This window comes from Panthera uncia (genome assembly GCF_023721935.1).
Source record: "Panthera uncia isolate 11264 chromosome D3 unlocalized genomic scaffold, Puncia_PCG_1.0 HiC_scaffold_9, whole genome shotgun sequence".
Lineage (NCBI taxonomy): Eukaryota > Metazoa > Chordata > Mammalia > Carnivora > Felidae > Panthera > Panthera uncia.
In genome coordinates, this window is record NW_026057587.1 from 3,674,483 (window position 1) to 3,700,163 (window position 25,681).

Below are 25,681 nucleotides of genomic sequence, written 5' to 3' on the forward strand. Positions count from 1 at the left end.
TTTACAATTTGTGTCACACGTAAAAAAAGTTAAATGAGGAAACGTCATGATCACAGTGTTCACGGCAGCATTATTCACACGGCCACCGCCTGAGCCACAGACATACGGGGTCCACGCACACAGCACAACACAAGTCATCCGGGAAAGAGGGGACATGCCAGGCGCGTCAGTACGGCCGAACCCTGAAAAATCTACGTTAGGTGAGGGAGGCCAGTCCCAAAAGCCTGTATATTGTACGATTCCGTTTACACGAAGCGTACAAAATGGGCAGATTTGTGGAGGCTGGTGGCGGTTGAGGGCTCTGGGGAAGAGGCACGGGGAGGACTGATGACAGGGGCAGTTTCTTCCAGGGAACGAAGATGTTCCAAACTGGACTGTGTGGACGTGACAACCACGGACCTGCCCACTCTGGAAATCGCTCGTGTGGCACGTTAACTGGATCCCAAGAAGGCTGTGGAGATGCCATTTATTTATTTATTTATGTATTTATTTATTTATTTTTATTAAATTTTTTTTTAACATTTTTTTTTTTTTAATTTTTTTTTCTCAACGTTTTTTATTTATTTTTGGGACAGAGAGAGACAGAGCATGAACGGTGGAGGGGCAGAGAGAGAGGGAGACACAGAATCGGAAGCAGGCTCCAGGCTCCAAGCCATCAGCCCAGAGCCTGACTCGGGGCTTGAACTCATGGACCACGAGATCGTGACCTGGCTGAAGTCGGCCGCTTAACCGACTGCGCCACCCAGGCGCCCCAACATTTATTTATTTTTGAGACAGAGAGAGACAGAGCATGAACAGGGGAAGGGCAGAGAGAGAGGGAGACACAGAATCCGAAACAGGCTCCAGGCTCTGAGCCTGTCAGCACAGAGCCCGACGCGGGGCTCGAACTCACGGACCGTGAGATCATGACCTGAGCCGAAGTCGGATGCTTAACCGACCGAGCTACCCAGGCGCCCCTGTGGAGATGCCATTTAATGAGGTTCATATTCACAGCTGTTCTGGGCTCCGCCACCCCGGGGGACACCGCACCCGTCGTGAGGCCGTGTCGCGGCCGAGGAGCCCCGGTCTTCTCCAACAGGGAGCGGACAGCGAGCACACCGGACTGACCTTCCTACGGTCAGCAAACTGCCTTCTGCCCGGCGGCAGCCAAGCTCCATCGTCCAAGGGGGACGGCCGCACAGACGTCCTTGAAAGACCGTCTGGAGCAAAGGGCAGTCAGTGTGAGGCCCACAGAGAACCGTCTCCCAAGGTGGGGCAGGGGGGCTGGGGGCAATGCAGAGACACCTGAGCAACTGATGGCTGGACGTTTCCCAAGTCTGATTAATACCGTAGGAGCAATGCCAGTTAGAACGCAGTGCGAGGCCGCCTGGGGGCTCCGTTTTTAAGCGTCCGACTCTTGATTTCGGCTCCAGTCATGATCTCAGCGTTCGTGAGTTCGAGCCCCGCGTCGGGCTCTGTGCTCACGGCGCGGAGTCTGCTTGGGATCCTCTCCCTCCCTCTCCGGCCCCTCCCTCTCCCTTGCTCGCATGTGCACGCACGCTCTCTGTCAAAAATAAATAAACATTTTTAAAACCAGAAAGTAATCTAAAGTCCACTCAGCAAGGATTTTCTGAGGGACGTAAAGAAAACGTTTCGGTGACTCAATGAACAGGAAGCCCTGGAAAGGCTTGAGGCTTTGCAACATTGGCAAAACCAGAGATGAACTACTGTTTTGAAGCCACAGGACTTAAGAAAAGGACCTTTGAATCGAACCGCGTTTTCGTCCACTCACTGATCTCCAGCTGGCGCTGTATGCGTCCTTTGCTCCGCTCCCGAAACAGAGTCTGGGCCTCGTTGTACTCCGTCATGACCTCCACGAATTTCCGAGACAGCACGGAATGCTATTACCACGGAAACACGAAATTAATACACAACGCTCACTTCTTCTGTAGCAAGTGAGGCACAGAAACCACAACGGTCGCACCTGCCCTTCAACTGGACCCGAACGGGTGGCAGCCAGCTCCGGACGGAGTCCGTCCCGGGACGTCACGCGCGTCACCCGGCTTGACTCTCACAACACCCCCCGGCTCACAGATGGGACACCTCCCGCTGAGCGGACGTGGCCTGGCACCCACACAGTCAGGCAGAGCGAGCAGCCTGGACCCCGGTGTGAGCACCACAGACCCCTCACCCCCCAAGCCCGCAGGGTTCGGGAAATTCGGACGACGCGGGCCCGCAGCGTGGAATCTTTTCTTCATAATAAGGAGGTCTCCTAAAGACACCACGACCTTTTACACGGAGATGCTGTACGGATTCATGTGACGTAAAGACAAACTATTCTGAATCTGAAAGGGAGACAAGAGAGGCCTGTGCTCACTAGACCGACGACCAAACCTGGGTTCGTCGTATCCGGAGATCCACTGAGGTGCGGTCCCCACTCTCATCCTGATCAAAACTCTGCTCGATAGCTGGAAATGAACAGGAAAAGAGTCACCTTTTAAACTAAACAATGGATGTTTCTCAAGCCAAACCTCAAACTACTTTTCTTTCTTATCTTTTCGATTCCTCATAAATGTATGCATCTTGGCAACAATCATCCATTGTTGATAATCTCACAAAACAAAACCAGGTGTTATATCTTAACATTTCAAAGAAAAACAAAAGACAAAACAAAACGCCCGACTTTGGAGAAGTCAACTATCAACAGACAGGAAAGAGAGAGGAACCTGGGTGACATCGGCTTTAAAACCCTGAAGCGTAGCAAATTCTGATGCACGAATGCCCTGGTTTCTCCAACCAAAAGAAAACTTCCAGGGGAAGATGCAAAGAGAATCTGAGTCTTAAAAACTTGGGGCGCGTGGGTGGCTCAGTCGGTTGAGCGTCCGACTTCAGCTCAGGTCATGATCTCGTGGCTCGTGGGTTTGGGTCCCGTGTCGGGCTCTGTGCTGACAGCTCAGAGCCTGGAGCCTGCTTCGGATTCTGTGTCTCCCTCTCTCTCTGTCCCTCCCTCGCTTGTCTCTGTCTCTCTCTGTCTCTCAAAAATGAATAAATGTAAAAAAAAAAAATTTTTAAACTTGAAGTGACACGTCACCAATCACAGGGTAGGGTCCTTATTGGGAACCCAATTCAAACACACTGTGAAAAGAAATTCAAAGATCACTGGGACGCGTGCATTCCTATGGGGTATTTCGTGACCAATAACCACAATGATCTGACCTAGATATAATCACGGCACTGTGGTCGTACTTTTGGGCGAAAATCCTTCTGTTTTCGAGTACCCTGGAATCCACACTGATGAAACCACCGTCTGCACGGGCTTCGAGCCACCTGGCAGGTGGGAGCCCCGGAGCCCCTGAGCCCCTGCATGGCGCACAGATGAAGGGTGTGAACGGTGGCAGCTGGCGGTCCCCCCCCCCCACCAGCTCCCACCTGTCTGAAATGTCCCCAAAACAGTTTTTTCCCATCTGCAGAGATTTCCTGGATGTGAATGCTCTTCTGTAACAATTAAATACAATGTGTCTTTCCAGCAGGCCCCTCCCAAAAACCACCTGTTAGAGCTGAACCTCCAGCTCCACAGAAGCTAAACCCCGCGCACTTAGCGTTCAACAGAACCTAAACGTAAAGGATTGAAGAAGAACCCGTGATTGGTGGGAAGGACTGTTCGCCTTCTCACGTATCTGCAATTTGGCCACAAGCGTCCTACAGACACGCCTCTGTAAGAGGTCAACCCTTTATCAGCAAATGCTTGACCTTGTTGAATATTCGTGCTTCTGTCCCCAGTATGCCAATTAACAACCATTAGCTTTAGCCCCTGGTCCTCCCGTCCTCCCAGCCGGCAGTTAAAGAATTCTCGACTCATGAATAATTTACAGACTTCCTGTTCCAGATACACACAAATAATTTAAAGTGCCCATAGTGTGGACGTTTAGAAATGTGGAAGAACAGAAAATGATAAAGGAAATAAAGACGAGCCACGTGCCGCCATGAAGGGTCAAACGCAGCCAAAGCCTTAAACTCACACTTCAACTTGGCTCGGATTTTACTGGCAGTTTTCTTGATTTCTTTGTTCAGATCCTCAAGGTCTTCCTTTGTTTCTTAAAAAAAAAAAAAAAAAAGGTATCTGAGCTATAATATCCAACAGCAATAATGCCCAATAAACGTATAAATGGAACAACATCCTTGGCAAATACTCAAGTGTTTTTATTTCTTAAGAAAAAGTATCGATCTTGCCAGTGGTTCACCAAGACCAAGGGACCCCACTGGCAGGCGGAGCTTGGTAGAAATGCACATTCCTGGGCCCCGCCCCAGACCTCTGGGTGCCGTTCTGCCACCAGCAACGGGACCTGACAAGCCCCCAGGTGACTGTGATGTGCACCTATACTTGGCTGGTTTGCAGCCATTAATTTGGTGGAACAGGTCACTGGATCCGTCGCTAACACCTAGACCTAAGAAAGAAAAGCAGAAATTAACCAAATCCCGGAAAAAAAATTCTCCCGTGCGTCTGATTTCTCTTGTGCTCTCCTCTACCCAAGCAAGGCGAGCCCCTCAGGGGAGTGCTGGTGGCCACACTGTGTCTGGGCTGGCAGAGCGAGGGCCCAAGTCTACAGGCAAACGCACACCGGGCAGGATGTATGCAGGGGTGTGGCCCCGCTGAGGATGGGGCACGGCTATGGGGGGGAGGGGCGTGGGGGGGACGGAGCTGCGGTGGATCAGTGCAGGCAGAGCCCTGCTGGCACTCCCCGGGAGCACTCCCCTCGCTGGATAGGAAAGCCCCTGGGCTGTTCCAGGAGGGGGAGACCCCGGGCTCCCTGCTCACACAGGCAGGCGGGGGCCCAGGCGTAAGTGAGAGACGAGAAAGGGGCATTGCCAGCCACAGCAGCGGGCCTCAAGGCTGTCCTTGGCAAAGGTGCCATTTCAAACCACTGAGAAATGACGTGGTGCTCTCAACACCCCTGCTGGGAACTGTCCGGAAAGCTGGACGAAACGTGCGTTTAATCTGCTTAAAGACACCATAAAGCTACACGGGCAGGGAAGAAGACCCGGGAGAAGGACACCCAGGGAGGGAGCCAGCTGCTGGAGTGGCTGTAAGCTGGTGGCCACGGAAGAGGGGCCCTCGCAGACCAGATCCAGGACCGCAGCTGCTCCCCCAACCCCTGCCACCTGTCAGCAACGTTTACAAATCATCTTTTAAAAAGCAAAATACTGAGGCGCCTGGGTGGCTCAGTCGGTTGAGTGTCCGATCTTGGTTTCAGCTCAGGTCATGATCTCACGGCTTCCTTGTGGGTTCCAGCCCCGCCTTGGGCTCTGTGCTGACAGCATGGAGCCTGCTTGGGATTCTGTCTCTCCCTCTCTCTTTGCCCCTCCCCCATTTACTTTGTCCCTGTCTCTCTCGCAATAAGTAAATAGACTTGTTTTTGTTTTGTTTTTAAAGATGAAGGGTGGTAATTTTTTTAATGTTTATTTTTGAAAGAGAGAGAGAGAGAGAGACAGAGCACCAGCAGGGGAGGGGAAGAGAGAGAAGGAGACACAGAATCCAAAGCAGTCTCCAGGCTCTGAGCTGTCAGCACAGAGCCCAACGCGGGACTCAAACCGATGAACCGCGAGATCATGACCCGAGCCCAAGTCAGACATCTAACTGACTGAGCCACCCAGGTGCCCCAGTAAATGAACTTTAAAAAATAAGAAGAGGGGCGCCTGGGTGGCGCAGTCGGTTAAGCGTCCGACTTCAGCCAGGTCACGATCTCGCTGTCCGTGAGTTCGAGCCCCGCGTCAGGCTCTGGGCCGATGGCTCAGAGCCTGGAGCCTGTTTCCGATTCTGTGTCTCCCTCTCTCTCTGCCCCTCCCCCGTTCATGCTCTGTCTCTCTCTGTCCCAAAAATAAATAAAAAAACGTTGAAAAAAAAAATTAAAAAATAAGAAGAAAATACTCTCCTAGGATTGGAATTACTGCTACTAGCTTTTACATACAAAGCCCAGGACTCCACCAAAAATAACCAGGCAAACAAAGAACAGCAGACGAGCTGCAAAGACCCACAGGGCGCCTGTTAGTGGATCATCAGACACAGACTTTTGACATCATTATCCTCGAAGGGGTAAAACACAAAATTAAGAACTTTGTCAGAAAACCGGACGGTGCACAAAGGAACCAGGTGACGTTGCGGGACCAAAACTTCTCTCACCCAGAAATAACTCAACGGGCAAAGAGAGGTCCGCAGATGACTCAGAAACACAACTTCCAAGTAAAACGAGGAGACGGTGTCTCTGGGAAATAGAGAGCGGAGGGCAGGAGACGCTGCAAGTACAATGAAAAGGTTTAACTACACAGATTTCAAGTCTCCCAAAGAGAGAGGATAGGAAATTGGGCAGAGACGGTTCACAGAGAGAAAGTGGCTGAAGTGGCCAGAGGCGTGGGCTGAAAGATCCAAGAGGCCTTGGGGAAAGCAGGCAAACAGAAAGAAAACCACATCCAGAAACGTCAGCACAAAATTGCTATAGCAAAGACCAAAACCCAAGTATCTTAAAAGCTACAATTCGACAGGTGACTTTAAAAAACACAAAAACACAAAAACAAAAAACAAACAAACAAAAAGACACTGGAAAGATAACTTCAAGATCTTCAAGATGGTCAAAGAAAATTACTTCCCAACAGACTCCTACACTCAGTGAAAACGTCCTCCAAGAACAAGATTACAGATGGAAAATTTCAGACAAATGCATATTCCCAACTAAAAGCAGTGATAATGTTTTGATTTTTTTTTTTTTTAATTTGAGAGAGAGAGAAGGAGAGAGGGAGAGAGGCAGAGAGGGAGTGCACAAGCAGGGAAGAGGAGCGGGGGTGGGTGGGAGTGGGGAGAGGGGAGAGGGAATCTCAAGCAGGCTCCACAGTCAGTGCAGAGCCTGAAGCAGGACTCGGTCCCAAAACCCTGGGCACAACCTGAGCCAAAATCAAAAGTCAGACGCGTAACACACTGAGCCACCCAGGCGCCCCAACAGTGTTTGTTAGAAAGAAACAGTCTCAGATGGAAGGTGTGAGGCCCAGGGATAAAGAAGGAGCAGCGGTGTGGGTGGTAGGTTAGTTGTACAAAACAAGGTAAGATACAAATAGTTATATTACTTGTATCTATTATATACACACGTCAATATGTGCATCTAAGCAAAGATGGGGTTAAAGTTTCCTAAGGCCCATGTGTTACCGGAAGAAACAAAAGTACAGATTTACATTAGATCTTAAATCAAGAATATACACTATGAGGGCACCCGGGTGGCTCAGTCGGTTAAGCGTCCGACTTAATTTCGGCTCGGGTCGTGATCTCAGGGTCCCTGAGACTGAACCCCGCATCGGGCTCTGTGCTGAAAGTTTGGAGCCTGATTGGATTCTCTGACTCTCTCTCTCTCTCTCTCTGCCCCTACCCCACTCAGACATGCTCTGACTCTCAAAATAAATAAACAGTAAAAAAAAAAAGAAAAGAATACACACTGTCATCTAGGGGACGACCACAAAGCGACAGGATGTAGTTCATATAAACAGACTAACAGTGCAGGGGATAAAATTCTTAAAAACCAATCCAAGAGAAAGCATGAAAAGAGAGAAAAGGTACCAAAGAAGCAAGAATGTCCGCCCCAATGTCACATCACGAATTCTGGCAAACAGACTAAAAGCACTTAGAGACAAAAAACGATCAGACTGGAAAAAAGACAAAGCCCGGCCACGTTTTATTTTACGGATAAGAGCCCAGAGAGAGCTGTCAGCTACTAGGGTGTAGGAGACCGACGGGAAAGCCGTGTGATAGGTCCACCTCGCACACCGATCAGGGACACGGAGGGAGGGGGGGACGGGGGGGGAGGGGGAGGGGCGCGGTGGGGGCTGCGCGCTCAGGCAGGGCGGACGGGAGCGCAGAGCCTGTCAGCGGGGACGAAGGCCCAATGCGCTGCGACGCTTCGCGGTTCTGACGGCATCCGTGCCCGTGTCCTCCGCGCATGAGTCTGGACTGGGCCCTGGAAGGAGGGGACAGGGGGCTATAAAGGGTGTCCCCGGACAGTCCCTGAGATGGGAAGCAGGGACTGCACGTCGGATCCCGGTGCGTTATCGACGTCGACTTTTCTGCCTTAGATGGTTACGGTGTCGGCGCACAGAGCATATCCCGAGGAGACACACACAGGAGCACGGCTCTGACACGAGTCGGCAGAACTGACGACAACACACACACCACACGTGTCACACGTGTCGGCAAACACCGCGTGTGCTCATCCAGGCACGGAAAGCACACGCATGGCCACACGCCCGGAGATGCGGACGACGGGCGAACCTAGGGGAAGGGATCAGGGGTGTTCTCTGTACTGTCCTGGCAACTTTCCCACGGACTTGAAGATTTTCTCGCTAAAAACCCGAAAAGCATGTTGACCGACACCCGTCCTCCATCCAGCAGCTGCAGGCCCAGGAACCGGGCGCCCGTCTGCAGTCTGGCGCCACCTGGTAGCCACCGTGCTCAGCACCGCTCGGCCCAGAGGCTGGGGGGCTGGGCGGCAGCGGCTCGGGGACCCCCACCCCCCTGTCCACAGCGTGGTACCCCGCCCAGGACAAAGGGCTGGGAGGCCGGCAGCCCCCTGCCGCCTGCCTCACCCTGGGCTCCTCACCGCAGGGCCCCGTCGTGCAGGAGAAGGGTGACTACGAAAGCACTTGCACGTGGTTTCCCACGACTCGGTTCACACGTTGTCACGAAACATACAAAAGAAAGAAGCAGTGTTTTACTTAGGGCCCAAAAGGGACTACTGTGAGCACTGAGGGTTCCGCATTTACTGCAACGGCAGCTTCATCTGCTACTTCTTGGCAGCAGAAGTTTTTCAGAGGTAAATCACTCACGAGGAAAAAAATACGCTAACATTTATCCAAATTCAGTTCTCCCAAAAATTAAATAAGAGGTTAACAGGCGTCACATAAAAATTTCTGTGGGCCTCACGCCGGTCAGAGTGGCTAAAATGAACAACTCAGGAAACAACAGATGCTAGAGAGGATGTGGAGAAATGGGAACCCTCTCGCAGTGTTGGTGGGAATGCAAATTGGTGCAGCCACTCTGGAAAACAGTGTGGAGGTTCCTCAAAAAATTAAAAATAGACCTACCCTATGACCCACGATAGCACTGCTAGAAATTTACCCAAGGGATACGGGAGTGCTGAAGCATAGGGGCACTTGTACCCCAATGTTTATAGCAGCACTCTCAACAATAGCCAAAGTATGGAAAGAGCCCAAATATGCATCAACTGATGAATGGATAAAGAAGATGTGGTTTATATACACAACGGAATACTACATGGCAATAAGAATGAAATATGGCCTTTTGTAGCGACGTGGATGGAACTGGAGGGTATTATGCTAAGTGAAATAAGTCAGCCAGAGAAAGACAGATGCCATATGTTTTCACGCATATGTGGATCTTGAGAAACTGAACAGAAGACCATGGGGGAGGGGAAGGGGAAAAAAAAACAGATACAGAGAGGAAAGGAGGCAAACCATAAGAGACTCTTGGATGCTGAGAACAAACTGAGAGTGGATGGGGGGATGGGGGAGAGGGGAAAGCGGGTGATGGGCACTGAGGAGAGCACCTGTTGGGATGAGCACTGGGTGTTGTATGTAAGTCAATTTGACAATAAATTATATTCATTCAACAAAGAATAAAATACAGTAATTACAAAAAAAAAACCAAACAGACTAAGGGCAAACAGACTAAGCAAAGTTGACACAGGTTTCCTTATTGCAGGACTGCTCAGGGCCTTTATTGTTCGGAGTACACTGTAACTTCTCTAGAGGGATTATGGCACAATGAGGCTCCCAAAGCACTTAGTGACATAGGCCAGCCGATGAGATTCGTGCCCCACAACACACTTTGGGAAACAGTCTTCTAAATCGTAAGATAAGGCATCTACAGAGGGTCAGAGCATCGTTTTATAAGACATGCAAAATCTTAAAATTAAAAACGTGGGTTTTTTTTCAATTTAAGATTTTTATTTTTTCAGGGCGCCTGGGTGGCGCAGTCGGTTAAGCATCCGACTTCAGCCAGGTCACGATCTCGCAGTCCGTGAGTTCGAGCCCCGCGTCAGGCTCTGGGCTGATGGCTCGGAGCCTGGAGCCTGTTTCCGATTCTGTGTCTCCCTCTCTCTCTGCCCCTCCCCCGTTCATGCTCTGTCTCTCTCTGTCCCAAAAATAAATAAAAAACGTTGAAAAAAAAAAAAAAAAAAGATTTTTATTTTTTCAACATAAGACTACATCAAGTAATCTAACAAAAAGTTGCTCTCAACTCTCCTCTCTACTTGAGAGTAAGAGCACCCCCTTACCACTTACACTCAAGCTCACACCGGAGGTCACCGAAAGAAGTCAACAACAGAAAGCATAAGAGGAAGGGAGAACATGTCATTATTCACAGAGGACACGACCGGGTGCGGAGACAGTCCAACGCAATCTACACAGAAATTAACAGCATTAGAAAGTAATCAGGCAGGACAATGGGTACCAGGTCAACACGTGGAAACGAACAGAAAATAAAATTTGCAGCAGACGCTGCTTACGTGAACACCGATACCCAAAGCACCTGGTAATAAATACAGTGCAGGATGCGTGAGGCGTCTGCGGCAAGCCCTGCAGACCACGACCCAGAGAAACTGGTCTAAATGGAAGATCTAAATGGTGGCGGGACCAACCGTTTTCATGGATTGAAGGGTTCCTACAGTAAAGACACCATTTCTGAAATCACCACGTGACCGGTGGACTCCAATCTGCAGCCTCTGGCTTGTCCAGAGCCATCTCACCCCTAAAGTTTCCAAAACTTACCTCTCCAGGTCGAGGCAACACTCCCTTACGACTACCAAGGCCCCGACTTTGGGCTAATCTAAAACCGTTTCTCACATGCTGTCCTTAGCAGACACCCAGGACAGCATATGGCGTGCAAAAGCCTTTCTTCTTCAAGCCACCTGTAAACCTGCCCTAACAAATGCTGTTTTCCTAATCAATCTCTTTTTTTTTTTTTTTTTAATGTTTTATTTAGTTTTGAGACAGAGAGAGACAGAGCATGAGCAGAGAGAGAAGGAGACACAGAATCCGGAGCAGGATCCAGGCTCCTGAAACGAAGTCGGACGCTTAACCGACTGAGCCCCCCAGGAGCCCCCTAATCAATCTCTTGTTAACTTTCGTCTCAACACAAAATCCCGCCGCTCCTGTTTAACTAGGGACGCAGAAAGTATGCATCTGAGGTCCCATCACTGATACGGCCCCGAAGCTCGGCAAAGCCCCTCCTGCGTATTCTTCTGCACGGGACACAGTGGTGGTCGTACGAAGCCACCACTGCGTCAGGACGGGGTGTGGCCTGCTCGGTTCCAGTGTGTTTACGAGCTCCCAGCCTGACCTCCGGCAGGTGCCGCCAGGGCCCAGGCCTGTTTCGAAGGCAGCAAGAAAGAGGCACAGAGACAGACACACAGACAGACGCACTTCTTTTCAAAGCCAGCAACTTACTTCCTTCTGGGTTTGGTGCAGAAAGAATGATGCTGTGGTTTTTCTTTACTTCTTCAACATATTGAGCTATTTTAGCTATACTGGTCCTGATCTCCTCAACCTAGGACAGACAGAAAGTCATCATTATTGCGCACATCCGAATCTGCCGCCACCTGCCGTTCCCGAAAAGGGAAGGATAAAGGAGGGAAGTGAATGAGTAATCACCACATAAAGAAATAACAGCCTTTTAACATTCTCACACTGGGAATTACTTACTTTGAAGACAAAGAAAAACGTACCGTGTGAAGGTCCATACCGCCGTGGCTAAGGCGGTGTCAACGCTCAGCAACAAAACCCACCAGGTTGTACAAACCTTTACAGTCAAGACCCACGGTTGCCGCAGATGACGTCACCGGGAAGCACGAGGCCGCCTGCAGCTCTCTGTGCAGCCAGCCGGGAACAGGGCAGGGCGCCTGGGGGCTCAGGCGGTTCAGAGACCGACTTCAGCTCAGGTCACGGTCTCGCGGTTCACGAGTCTGAGCCCCTCGTCGGGCTCTGTGCTGACAGCTCAGAGCCCGGAGCCTGCTTCCGAGTCTGTGTCTCCCTCTGTCTCTGCCCCGCCCCTGCTCACGCTCTCTCTCTCAAAAATAAACATTAAAAATCTTCAAAAAAAAAAAAAAGGGCATGCCAGCAGTAATACCCACGTGGGGAGGTGTTTACCGTAGACGAGGCCAAGGCTTCCTAGTCATTGTTTTTACCCAATGATCTACACTATTGAACACTTGTTTCAAACTGTAATGTACACTCGTCAGCAAGGTTCATCCAAACAGATCCATGTCTCTAGAATTGCCAGACTGGGGACACAGCGTAAGTGCTGATTGGTCCCTCCTAAAACAATCATTACAAAATCCTTGCACGTCGTGGTAGATGTCCACATCCTAGTCCGGTGAGTGCTCCCGCACAGGGCAAGAGGACTTCGCAGATGGGGCTGAGTCCTGACACGGGAAAACTACCCTGGTTACCTGAGTTGCTCTGAAGTAATCACAAGTGTCCTTACAAAAAGGGGACGAGAGGGTTAGATTTAGAAGCCGGGGGTGAGAAAACAGAAGCGGAGGCTGGAGCCATGTGCCTTCAGCGCCAGTCGCTGGAAAGGCCAGGGAATGGCTGCTTCCGTGGCGCGTCCACGAGGAGCCAGCCGTGCCGGCACACGGGTGTGAGCGCTGCACGCTCACTTCAGACTCCTGACGTCTGGGCCGGGAGAGAGCGGAAGCGTGTCGGTCAAGCCGCTGGGGCGGTGGCGATTTGTGAGAGCGGCGGTGGGAGACTAACTGCACGCACGTACTCGCGAGGGGAGGAGGGGAAAAGACAAGTATCTTAGGATCACCATGAACGTGGTCTTGACCGCCTGGACTCCTTGAAAGGGTCTTGGCCCCCGGGACCCCGGTCCGAACTCCGAAGCACACTTTGAAAATGCACGTGCCGGAGGGGCGTGGAACACAGAATCCCGCCTTCCCCGAAGGGTGAAGTGCTACTCCGTCGGGCCGGGGGCTACCCCCACCGACGCAACTCCTGTAGGACCGTGAATACTTCTCACGCTCACAGCTTAAGTTAGTTTACTGACCGTGTAAAAATGACACACCAACTAAAAACCGATTCCCTTACACGTTTGCTATTTCAACACCAGCAGGGACACTCTGGCCTCGGTGCACGGGCTCCTGTCTCAGCCGAAGCAAACGCACCAGGGCACAACCGTCACCCGAGGCCAAGGCACCGCCTGCACACCTGCGGAGTCTGCGTTCACACCCCCTGGTGCCCAGGGCCTCGGGGCCGACGCAACGCGGGGACTGTCGCTCCCACACGGTGCAGGTGCCAGCGGGCAGGGTGGTCTGACAGCTCCCCCTGGCACCACACGGGGTCTCTTTCTGTCCCTTACGAGTCATCTTCGCCAGGGGGACCTTTCCTGGCCACCCGAAGAGCACTCTCCAGAGCCCTTTACTAAACACTGGCCACGTGCAAAATTCTATCTTTTACAGCATTCCACGTGATATTTAAGATACAAAGGCCATTTTCAAAAAACCAGTTTGTATTAACAACATCACCTGTTGTCTAACTAAGAAATCCTTCCACGAGACTTAACTGTAAATACGACGACTCTCTAACCAGTGAAAACTTGAACTTCGGTTGAACCCCAATGCTGCCAAGCCTCCCAGCGGGAGTCCCGTTCCCACGCCTCTGGGGCACCTACAGCCGACACGGACCCGGACCCGTGTGGTGACCAGAAACACGGGGAGTGGCATTCAATGACCTGCTGTACACAATTCTTCCACCGGAGGTGACAACATCATTTAATGCCAGGTGGGTCTTGACAATAAATACATTTTTACAAAGAATGGAATTCTGGAAGAGTTAAGCATCCAGATAAAGGGGGTAAAAATAGAAAAATAATTTCACAAAGTGGGTAGGTAAGCTCAAGACAATTAAAAACAGTCTCATTTCCAAAGTGAAACAAGGAAGTTCAGTATCTTAACTTCTTTGGGCCTTAAAGTAAGTCCCTGTATCAAATAACTTAATTTCATGTTTTTCCACTAGATAAAATTAGGAACTAACATAATAAATACGTAAACCCAGTGACTAGGCTTATACTAGATATTCAGTGAATTCTGAAAACTGATAACTTTTAATATGTTTTTATTAACATATTACTTTTTTTCCAAATCTGCACACTGATAGGCCAGTTTAGACTGTCCCTGGATTTAAGAGTCCATTGAAACTTGGGGCGCCCGGGTGGCTCAGTCGGTTGACCATCTGACTTCGGCTCAGGTCATGATCTCACAGTTCGTGAGTTCGAGCCCCCCGTTGGGCTCTGTACTGACACCTCAGAGCCTGGAGCCTGCTTCGGATTCTGTGTCTCCCTCTCTCTCTCCCCCTTCCCTGCTCAAGCCCTGTCTCTGTCTCTCAAAAATAAACATAAACAATTTTAAGAGTCCACTGAAACTATTAGACTAGATTCAGTGTAACCAAAATAAACCCTGCAAATGAAGTTTTTATCATTCAAAAAAGATAACGCACACGTTTCTTCATGTTTAACAAAGTCAAATTATTTGTTCTGTGACTCAGTTTCAAAAATTTGAATTCACGCAAAATTTGGTCAACTATTACTTAGGTTTAAGCCTTTACGCACGGGATACCCCAACAGCATCCCTGGGGTGCTAAGAGGGAGGGGGAAGGCCTTGCGGCCAGCCCGGGACAGGGGACGCGGTACAAGGTCAGATCCAAGGGACGTGGCTCCAGGGTGGACACCTCAGGGAAACGCCAGGCTGATGGGTGACAGAGTGGCTTTCCCACAGTGATATACCTGCTTACGTCTAAGACTTTCCAGCAGAGGAATTTAAGATTCATTCAGTGGTTTTAGAAAAGACACAGTATGAGCTCTTTGATGCCCGAGGTCACTGTGTGGGGACCCTGTGGAGGAAAAGGACGAGGAGTGTCGTCGCGTGCGTGCTGGGCACTCCTGACCTGGCGCCATCGGCAGAGGGCACCACCGCCACCACGACTCCCTCTGGAAAGGATCGGGTGGCCCTTCGCTTGGCAACCACTGCTTCCAGGGTGAGAACCTGAGGGTGGCAGGGTCTGGGAGGAGCCTGTCCCGGGAGGGGTGCTCTCTACCCACCACATCAGCATCACGTCAGGAGAGGAAGCCCTGGCCAGGCGTCACCCAGCCCTGGGACGCCAAGCTCCTCCTGGGAGGGGACCGGGGTCAAACCAGCACTGCCCCGTCCCCTCCCCAAGTGTACTTCCCGGAACAATGGCTCCACGCCACCAAGTATTTTAAGGGCACTAAAAATTCTAGAGAACTTGAATGTAATTCACACAGCAACTCTTCGTAATATTACTTTTAGTATTATTTCAAATAAGACAAACACTCAGGTATGTTAACTGTGTTTGGAGACAGTCTGGCTGGGCTTCCTTCAGTGGCTCTTACCTGATGGAAGAAATCATCCATGAAATGGTCCTTTTCAACGACAACACTTGTGTCCCCATCATCATTCTTTCTGCACTAAAACGGAAGATATAAAAAGGAGAATTCAGATCTTAGAAACGTCTACGTGGCCACAAACGGTGAACTGAGAGAGAGGAGCATGAACCGTAACAGGCCGGCACTGTCCGCGACAACCGTCCACGATGACGTCGCTTGTCCACGGAAGAGACCGCGGCAGGGGGAGGGGCGGGGGCCCCGGAGGTGGCGTGGCTGCTTCCTGGAAACAATGGCCGGACTTCTCAGAACTCAGCAACGCGGACCTGTTTGTTGGCCCACGTAAGCCAACATGACACAGCAAGTTTTATCTCCGAGCAGCAAAGCCCTTACACTGCATATTTTCTACGAAGATTAAGAACACGGACACTGCCGGTTAACTTTTCTAAAGCACGTACCTTTCAAGCACCTTGCACTCGTCTCAGCTGGCATCCCCCGTGTTCCTCTGAGCAACTCCCCGTGGCGCCCACGAATAATAATCGCTTCTAATGAGGAAACCCTTAGCACAGAAGACCCGGGAAGCGACACGGAGGAGAGAGGTGGCTGTCCCGACCGCTGGGAGGAGCCCCAGCGAGGCTGTACCGGCAGTCAGGTTCTGGACGTTTAAATCCCATCAAAGAACATTCCAGGGCACTTCTCAAACTCGAGTTGCATCAGAATCTCCAGAAGCCTGGGTCTCTGACTCAGGTCAGAGTGGGGCATTCTGGAACATGCTAGAACACTCCAGAACGCTGAACGCTGTTGCATTCTGACACATTCCAGTGCGTGAAGAACCATTTTCCAGGGAGGGAGGCAAGACACGTGGTGCCGGTGGGAGCCCGAGCCACAGCGGGGCTGTGGGAAGCAGCACGGGGTGGGGGGGAGGGCGCTCACCGGGCGGCGCCCTGCAGACAGGCGTGGGCTCACTCAACCCTGACTCCCGGCTGGGGCCCCCAGCCGTGTCCCGAGTGGGACACAGCCACCACCCTGCTCTCACACGACACCAGTTGTTGAGAAAGACGCCCGGGGTGACCGCGCTGAGAGTGTTGTGTTTGTGCCGCATTAACAGGACAAGAACTACGGATTGAGCTGCGTCCCCAGAAACACAGACGTTGAAGGCCCGGCCCCAGGGCCTCAGCACGTGAACCATATTGGGAACAGGGGTCCGCGTGGGGTAATTAGTTGCCACGAGGTCATGCTGCGGCAGGGTGGGCCCTTCATCCCACGTGACTCGTGTCCGTGTGAGGAAAAACGACAGCCACCCGGGGGAGACGGCCGTGTGACGAGGGTGTGCCCGAGGACGAGCAGCCCCACCAGCAGCTGCGAGGGCAAGGGGGAGCCCCGGGTGCCCAGGGAGCACGGCCGCCACGCCTCCACCTACCACCTGTGGCCCCCAGAGCTGGGAGAAGCCAGCTCTAACCAACCGTGCTCAGCGAGCAACTCGACCCCCCATTACTGTCAGCAGGACTGTTCCGGCCTGCTCACCGGCAGGCCCTGAGCCTGTGACCCGTGTGACCCGGGGGCCTTGGTGTCACAGGGGCGCGTAAACCCACAAAGGCTTCAGAATCCCAGCCGGTCGCGGTTGTGAGCAAAGCTGCACTTCCAGCGGCCATCAGCCGTCAAGCCGCCGAAAGGAACGTTCGGGGAGCCACAGACAGCTCTCACTCCTCCGGGCCCCTCCCCTCCTGAGGGAGAGGCAGGCTGCCAGCGGGACGGAGGGCAGGTGCACCGGGGGCTGCGGGAGGCACCCACGGCCCGCGTCAGCACGTCACGTCACACACCGGAGCACAGACCGCGTGGCTCAGGGACTCGGGCCCGAGTCCTCAGAAGCCACAGGGCCACTCTGCGGATCCGGGTCTGTCTGACTCCACAGAGCTGGCCACCGACAATCTCACCGTGCTGACCCTCCAGCTTGCGGCACCCGGGCAACGGGCCCGTCCCGCCAGGAAGGGGTCAAGGCACTGAGGGCAGAGGGACTGCCCCGTCGATTTGGTTCCAGACACCCTTGCTCTTAAAAATTCACCATCCAGGGGGCCTGGGGGGCTCGTTCGGTTCAGCTGAGACTCTGGGTCTCAGCTCAGGTCACGATCTCACGGTTCGTGGGATGCAGCCCATGTCGGGCTCTGCACTGAGTGTGGAGCCTGCTTGGGGTTCTCTCTCTCTCCCTCTGCCCCTCCCCCGCTCTCAAAATAAAATGAATAAGTTAAAAACAAATCTCACCATCCACCCCTCAGAGGAGGGGGGCTTCCCTCCAGGCCGCCACGCCAGACAAAGCCCGGCCACCAGGCTCTCTTCCCGACTCCCTGCGACAGCCTCACCCCTTGCCTTTGAGAAAGTGTATTCCATACCCCACTCCCCTGGACTTGGCCCTGTGTCTCTCTACTCCCTGGTGACTATTTGTCTCATTGTCTTGCCTTCTCAGCTGTGGGGTCTCAAAAGGGACCGGCTGTCTCGTCCGGCTCGAGGCCAGGAACATCGGCGCGAAACAGCATCACCTAAGTAGCTGGCCTGCGAGGACCGTCACGAACTTGATTTAGGAGTTGCAGCTGGCTGTTCCACCCGTGGCGCCGAGTACAGGCGGGTGCGAAACACCTCTACCTGCCCCCACGTCACTCTCACAGGGCCGCTCACATCTCACTGCTCTGAGAGCAATTCTAGACTCACAGATGCCCGGATTCCGCTTTGCTTTTTGTTATGAAAACCGCAAACACACACAAAAGCAGAAGGAAACCTACCGTGAGCCCTCGATGTGCCCATCACACGGCTCGGCGGCCATCCACCCGCAGCCGTCTTGCTTCACCTGTGCGCCTCCCCCCTCCCCACCCCGAGGTACTTGGTCATCCCGAGGCGAATCCCACGCAGAAGACGCCGCCGTGTGTTCCATTCTGCAGAAAACTCGAGGGAACTTTCACCTCCCACGGGGCAGAGATACCGCTATGCACCTCGGCGCTCAGGGAGAGGCTTCCAGCCTGACGCCCGAGGAAGGCGCATCTCACCGCCGCCTGTCCACGCTGCGCGCTGAGCACACCCCATGCGGCAGTGCGCGGGCCACCGCGAGGCACCCCGCGCACCTGCGTGCTCTTCATTCCCGGCCACCCCTGCGGGCGGGGGACCCGTCTCCACCTGCAGCCCTCGAGGGAGCCAGAGGACCAGGAACGCGTTCTCCGTCCTCTTCCTTTAGCCTCGTTTTGAACCCTTTACTTCTATTTCTAACTTCTAACTGGAGTTCTCAAAACTCGCGGTAAGAGGACACAGGCTCCCTAATGCCGTCTTAGCGGTTCCATTCGTAAAAAAGAACAAAGAAAGTGACAACCGAAACACTGCTGTTTCATTAAAGCGGCATCACGGCCCCGTCTGCACGCGCCCGCGTTCGTCCCTCCAGTTGGGCGGTGAACGGACTGCGTACGAGCCGCCGGGTGACGGTCGCTACAATTTGTGGCAAAGCCTTTACCGGAGGCAGTAGGAGTCTCCGATATGACGGGCTCGACTTCCAAAGTGTCAAATTGCAAGACAAACATTCAAATACCAACATTTCCGTTCCCGTTACATTTCAAAAGAAGTCTCCTTAAATGCAGGGTTACATTAAAAATAAAATTCTCCCTCTGTGCCAACTATCGTCAGGAGCAGAGAGCAAGGAGCTTGCACGTCTGGGGACCGTTTAACAGCCGTGAATAACTTGTCACGGGAACGCTCACTGTTGAGACTCCGACGGAAGCTGGGTTATCACAAATCGGGAGAATCCAAACTCTGATGAAACGCTGGCTTCTTTCTCCACACACACAGATCGAAAGTGAGGGCAGACAAAGTACATTTTCTTGAAATATCTACAGCACTTGTCCCTTGGCTGCTAGAATACATTAACTTCTTTCTCACACTTAAATCCCTTGAGGCAAAGAAAAGAAGCTGTGATTACGGGTAAAAGCCGTCTGTTGGCCGGTTTGTAATTCTGGAGCTGAGCGTAACAGGCCTTTCTCACACTCATACTATCAGACTTCAACGCCCTGTGGTAGAACATCACATTGCTTCATGGTTTTCCCTTTTTGCTACCTACGTGTCTCCACTATTAACATCACACAAATACCTCTGACCTGACAGGTACTTAGGCTTTACATAAACAGAACTGTACCGTGCAGATGCTTCTGCTGACCCTTTTCCTCGCATGCCATGTTCAAGGGTCTCCCCTTGTCTGGGACGCTCCCTCACCGCCAACCAAACCAGCCCTCCATCTGCCCTTCGCACCAGCCCTTCTCCACCCGGGAGGTGGGCCCGCTTGTGTGACCCCGCTGGCGGCTCCGGCTCATTCCAGTCTCAGCTCACACACCCTCCCCTGGTCGCCCGTCCTCAGGAGCCCACCCACGGCCTCTCACCCTGCTTGATTTCCTTCAGAGCAGGGGTGTCCTCGGCTGACCCCTGTCCACCCTCCACCTGAGTTTCCGGGCCACGAGGACACCGTCCGCTCAGGGCTCGCACGCCAGGCTGTGACAGCGGGGTCAGCTGAGCAACTGAAGAGAAGGGGCAGGAGCCCGAGGGGGAGGGCGGAGGGAGCACGCACGGAAGGACAGAGAGGACACCAGAAGCACAGGGGCACATGACAAAGCAGGCGTGACCCGGGTGCAGGTGTGAGCTGCCTGCCGGTCCCTGGCTCCGCTCCTCAGGGGGTCCCGAGGCACATTCTGCCCTCTGGTTCTGAGGCACCCCCCTTCTTTATAATAACCGTCCCTCTCTCCGGGCGCCTGAGTGGCTCAGTCTGTTACATGTCCGACTTCGGCTCAGGTCATGATCTCACGGGTCGTGGGTTCGAGCCCTGCGTCGGGCTCTGTGCTGACAGCTCGGAGCCCGGAGCCTGCTTCAGAGTCTGAGTCTCCCTCTCTCTCTGCCCCTCCCCTGCTCACTCCGTCTCTCTCTCAAAATAAACATTTAAAAAAATAGATAGCTGTCCTTCTCTTCTCTGCTGTAGCTAATGGATTTGTGTCCCCGGCAACAGAAAGAGCCTCAGGACCACAGGTTCCACGGTCACCTACATATTCCTCACCCTGGGATCTTCCCAACAGCCGGCAGGTGCCCGGAGGGAACTACTGAGGCACCAGAGTGCACAAGCCCTGCCCCGGAAAGGGTGACGCCTGCGAGGAAACAGGACCCAGCGGTGCTCAGAGACGGAAGACGGCCACCTCTGGGGACACAAGAGGGGAGAGGACAGGAAGACTTCCCAGGGGTGATGCCTGCACTGAGACCAAATGAAGGTGTGACGCAGGCCAAGAAGGGGGATCCGGGTGGGGCAGCAGGTGCAAAGGCCACCATGGGAACCACAGGTGGCCCCTGATGACGGGACTAAGGCGGCCCGTGGGAAGTGCACGCTGAAGAGGAAACCCATTTTTATGTACTGGTTTTTCAGGAACTGGTTCTCTTAGGTTTTCTCTTCCCTAAATTCACAACAGACTGGAAGTTACAAACAAGAAGTATTAATCTGGGGGGCACCTGTGGGGCTCAGTGGGTTAAGTGTTCAACTTTGGCTCAGGTCATGATCTCATGGTTCCTGGGTTCGAACCCATGTCAGGCTCTGTGCTGACAGCTCAGAGCCTGCTTGGGGTTCTCTGTCTCTCTCTCTCTCTGCCCCTCCCAGTTCACGTGACCTCTCTTTTTCTCAAAAATAAACATTTTTTTTAAAAAAAACTGACAGGATTGGGAACGCTGGGTGGCTTGGTTGAGCATCCAACTCTTGATCTTGACTCAAGTCACGATCTCGTGAACCATGAAATCGAGCCCCCGTGGGACCCTGTGCCAGTGGCGTGGAGCCTGCTTGGAACTCTCTCCCCCCCTCTCTCTGTCCCTCCCCCACTCTCATGCGTGCTCTCTCGCTCTCTCTCAAAATAAACATTTGAAAAAAAGGCAGCAAGACTGAAAAAAACATAAAAGTTTAAACTACCAATATACACATCTAGGAAATTATGCTATAAAATTGTTATCATTTTAAGTGAAGTACTTAGGGAAAAAATGCCTTATATTATAAATGGGAATTTGAACCTTTACTATATAATGCTTTGGACATGTGCAGTCTGAGCTGTCACAAAATACCTTTTAGGGGCGCCCAGGGGGCTCCGTCGGTTGAGCGTCTGACTTCAGCTCAGGTCATGATCTCGCAGTTTGTGAGTTCGAGCCTCGTGTCGGGCTCTGTGCTGACAGCTCAGAGCCTGGGGCCTGCTTGGGATTCTGTATCTCCTGTCTCTGCCCTCTCCTGCTCATGCTTTGTCAATCTCTCTCTCTCAAAAATAAACAAACATTAAAAATAAATAAACAAAGGACTTTTAAAATATCTAGGTTGTTTTTCCTGCCTTTTAAAAACCTGTATTTGCCTCTCTCTCCCTCTCTCTCCAAAAAATAAAATAAAATTAAATTAAATTAAATTAAAATAAAATATAAAATAAATTTAAGAAAGGAGCACCTGGGTGGCTCAGTTGGTTGGGCACCTGACTCCTGATTTCAGCTCAGGTCATGATCCCAGGGTCACAGGATCAAGCCCCACAGTGGGCTCCACGCTGGAGCCTACTTAAGAACCCTCCCCTCCCCCTCTCCCACTCACATGTGCACTTGCTCTCAAAGTAAAAATAAAGTAAATATTGCACCTGCAATTCATCTCTCTGAATCCAGGGATTAAAAATACTAATTTTCTCATCTCTCAGGTCTACTAATGAATGCACACAACTGCCATGTGTTTATTTTCCTTTAAACAATGCCCACGGTTGAAATCGTAGTTTCTCTATTCTTAACTATAATACACCCATTTGCATACACACAAACTTTTTTTTTTATTTAATTTTTTTTTACATTTATTTATTTTTGAGACAGAGAGAGACAGAGCATGAACGGGGGAGGGGCAGAGAGAGAGGGAGACACAGAATCCGAAACAGGCTCCAGGCTCTGAGCCTGTCAGCACAGAGCCCGACGCGGGGCTCGAACTCACGGACCGTGAGATCATGACCTGAGCCGAAGTCGGACGCTTAACCGACTGAGCCACCCAGGCGCCCCTCTCACACAATTTTTTTTTAAAAAGGCAATCAAAACACATTTGGAGTTACCGTCCCCTAGAACAGAAATTCCATTTTCATCTACTTACATCCTGAAATGTGTTTCACCCTGCTGGCTCCCTCCCCTCCCCTCTCCTTCCCTCCCCTCCCCCTGGCTATCTGCTCCACACGGGCACCCAAGTCATTTTTGTGCCTCTCTGCATCTAGCACACCTCCTCCTCGGGACCTCGCAGGGGCATGTCTGTTGGATTGGTGGTTCTGCTTTTGGTAAATCAGCAACCCTTTCCGGATTTAGAGTCTAGGAGATCTTGGGTAAGTCACTTAAACTTCCTGCACCCAAACGAACTGGCTGCTCAAAAGGAGAATCACTAGTTAGAAGGAGCTACATCTGTATTTGGCAAATTGTACTGGACACACTCCTTTGTAGGTCTTTTCCAAATGGTTATCAGTGGTAATCTTCTTGGGAAGAAGCACCAACAGCTAAAAAGGGAAACTTTTTGAAGGTATAACAACTATTTTGCCAGGTTGGACACTGTTGATGAGATATTTTAACTACCCAATTAAAGCTCACCTAGGAAAAGAACACCAGCTGGTTAGAAACATGGTTATGAACATTCAACTACTCCAAGAACTACTTGGAAAGAATACATTTCCTTAAGGAAAGAAAAAGTTTAACTTTTATTTCTGACAATTTCCAGAGGAGTTTTTTAAATATTAAAAGTTACACACGTGTCAAATTCAGTTTCAAATTAATATTTTTTACTCCACATAGTAGTTTGCTTTTTATAACTATCTGAAAACATTAAAAAAAAAAACTAATAAATATGAACAGCACTCACAATTACATGGCAGTTGTCCCACCTTCTGCCAGTGTCACACACGGGAGATAATTTTATGTTTCACAACCATGTCTATGAGTAAGCAAGAGAGAGATTATCATCCCCATCTTAAGAATGAGAAAATTGAGGTTTTGAGAGTTTCAAAAATAATTTGCCCAAGATCAGACAACTCCAGAAGCAGAAACTTCCAGTAATGTGTTCTATAATTGCTCAGTGTCTTTATCTCGAGCAGGATGGTGTTGGACTAGAGAAGGCCACTTCTAGCTCTGAAATTCTAGATCCCAACAGGTCACGTGCTGCAGGAGGAGGCCCTGCAGGATACATAAGGCTAGAGTGGTAAATAACGGCCTGATTTATTTTTTGCTAATCAGGCCCAGAAAAGCTACATATATATTCTACGGACAGACCTTTCTTAGCTACCCCCCAGTATTACATACAATTGGAGACCTTCCGCCAACAGTTACAGTTCTCCTGTTCGGATACACTCAGCAACTCTTTACAAATACGTGAGCTCCTCCTGGCACAGAAAGGCATTCTGCAGGGCGAGAGAGCAGACACTTGCTACGTTTAACAGATGTTCATCTGCAAACTGCGGAGGTCAAAACATCTGACCATTAAGAAGAAAAAAATCACTACGAAGAACCATTCTTGCAAGGAGAGTAAAACATAAGGTGATGGTTCCGAGGGAGGGTAATCCATTGCCTTTTTGAACCCGGCTTCCCCACGTGATCCACGGAACACAGATAACCATTTCCGTGACAACTCCTTCCATTTTCCTAAGCATGCCATAGAACCAGCCGCATTCTAGGAGCAAAGAAGCTAATTCACTACATGCAATGGAGGCCTTAGGACAGAGGACCCAGCACCTTGTTCTGAGGCTGCCCGGCTGCAGAGGGCAGAGGCTTTATCTGTGTCCCGGAGAACAAAACATCCACACTCGGCACTAATTAACAGTCCTGTTTTTAAAGGAAAAAAAAAGTAGTAATTACCTGTTGGCCTAAAATGTCTCAACTCCGCCACATTCTATGAACATCCACTCGACTGTCACCGCAGCCATGTCATTCATGGTGCTGTCCTCTCCCGCACTAGGCACCGCGCATCAAAGATCCGTCCCGTGCCTAAGGGGACGCCCCTCCCTCCCTCAAGTGAAGGGTAATTTGCTGGGTTCCTCCCCGAGCACCGCACACTCCACCGGCCAGGTGTGCTGGGTGGGAAGGAAGGCAAACACAGGCACGGCTCAGCGCAAGCACCCGGGGCTGTGAGGCGCCCACAGGCAGGGGGCACCGTGTGCATCCCTCCCACCACGTGCGGGGTCCCGAGCAAGACCCCAGCGATCGGACAGCGGGCAAGGCGACAGGCCCCTGCTCTCCGGGAGCTGACATCCACACCCTAGGGCCGCACCGACCAGAGCCGAGTAGTTTCTGGTTGTCCTAAGAGCTGTGCAAAGGATCAGGATCAGACAGGGCGATGTGACGGGGCGACTTCAGCCCGGGGAAGCAGCAGAGAGGGGCTCAGAAAAGGGGGTTCGAGGCCCGGCCACTGCCCCGTGCCCCCCCCACCCCACCCCACCCCCGGGCAAACTGCACTCTCAAAAACTCCGCTTCCCTGCCTGTCAGCGACGGCAACAAGCGTTCCTGTCTCCCGGCGGTGGGGGCGTCGTGGACACGGCGGAGACAGCAACCCACGAGGCGGCGGCGGGGCGGGCCAGCGCCGCGACCCCGGGCGCCCCCCTGCCCTGCTCTTCCCCCTCACCTCCGCCCCTGCCGAACAGCCCCATCCTTCCCCCCGAGTCCTGCCCGCCCCCTCCTCCCCCGCGAGTCCTGCCCACCCCGGCGCCCCCCGCCCGCTACTCTCCCCTCCGCCCCCACCTCCGGCCACCCCGAGCCCCCCGCGCCCCGCCCCGCCCCGCCCCGCCGCGCCCAGCCCGAACCGCTATCTGCCGCCCGCCCGCCGCTCACCGCCGTCAGGTCCGGCAGCCGGTCCCGCATCCCCACGGGCCCGGGCGCCGCGCCCCGCCGCTCAGGCCTGCCCGGCGCCGCCTCCGGCCGCCGCGGGCTCTCGGTGGACGCGCCGCCGCCTCAGCCTGCCGGTCGCCGGCTCCGCACCGCGCCCTCCCGCCGCTCTCCCCTCGGGCCGGCGCTGCCACGGCAACCGCGCCCGTGCGCTCTGCGCATGCCCGGCCGCGCCGCGCCCGGGCCCACGCAGCCTGCGGGAGCCTTCCTGCGGGAATGCCGCTGTCGGAGGGGAGGGGCGGGGCCGGGCGGGGCCTGGTGGGGCGGGGAACCGACGAGGCCGGGCGGAGAGAAGGCGGGGCCTGGAGGAAGGGCGGGGCCTGCGGGGCGGGGGGGGGG

At 52.6% G+C, this 25,681-nt stretch overlaps 2 protein-coding genes across 4 annotated transcripts in view; one reads left to right on the forward strand and one right to left on the reverse strand.

Moving 5' to 3' along the window:
• Nucleotides 1-25,556, reverse strand: part of STX2 (syntaxin 2) — a 35,064-nt gene extending 9,508 nt beyond the window's left edge. Inside the window, exons 1-6 of one of the 3 annotated variants that reach the window (XM_049620692.1) lie at nt 25,289-25,556; nt 15,440-15,514; nt 11,479-11,578; nt 3,999-4,073; nt 2,374-2,447; nt 1,772-1,880 (exon numbers count right to left, since the gene is read on the reverse strand). In XM_049620692.1, coding sequence (XP_049476649.1) covers nt 1,772-1,880; nt 2,374-2,447; nt 3,999-4,073; nt 11,479-11,578; nt 15,440-15,514; nt 25,289-25,318 — 463 coding nt within the window. In that variant the 5' untranslated portion in view covers nt 25,319-25,556. Of the gene's footprint in view, nt 1-1,771; nt 1,881-2,373; nt 2,448-3,998; nt 4,074-11,478; nt 11,579-15,439; nt 15,515-15,888; nt 17,359-25,288 lie in introns of those variants that run through there. The other 2 variants (XM_049620691.1, XM_049620693.1) reach the window with 2 other exon arrangements.
• Nucleotides 1-25,681, forward strand: part of RAN (RAN, member RAS oncogene family) — a 595,260-nt gene that overhangs the window by 550,580 nt on the left and 18,999 nt on the right. The gene's annotated exons all lie outside the window — the stretch shown is intronic.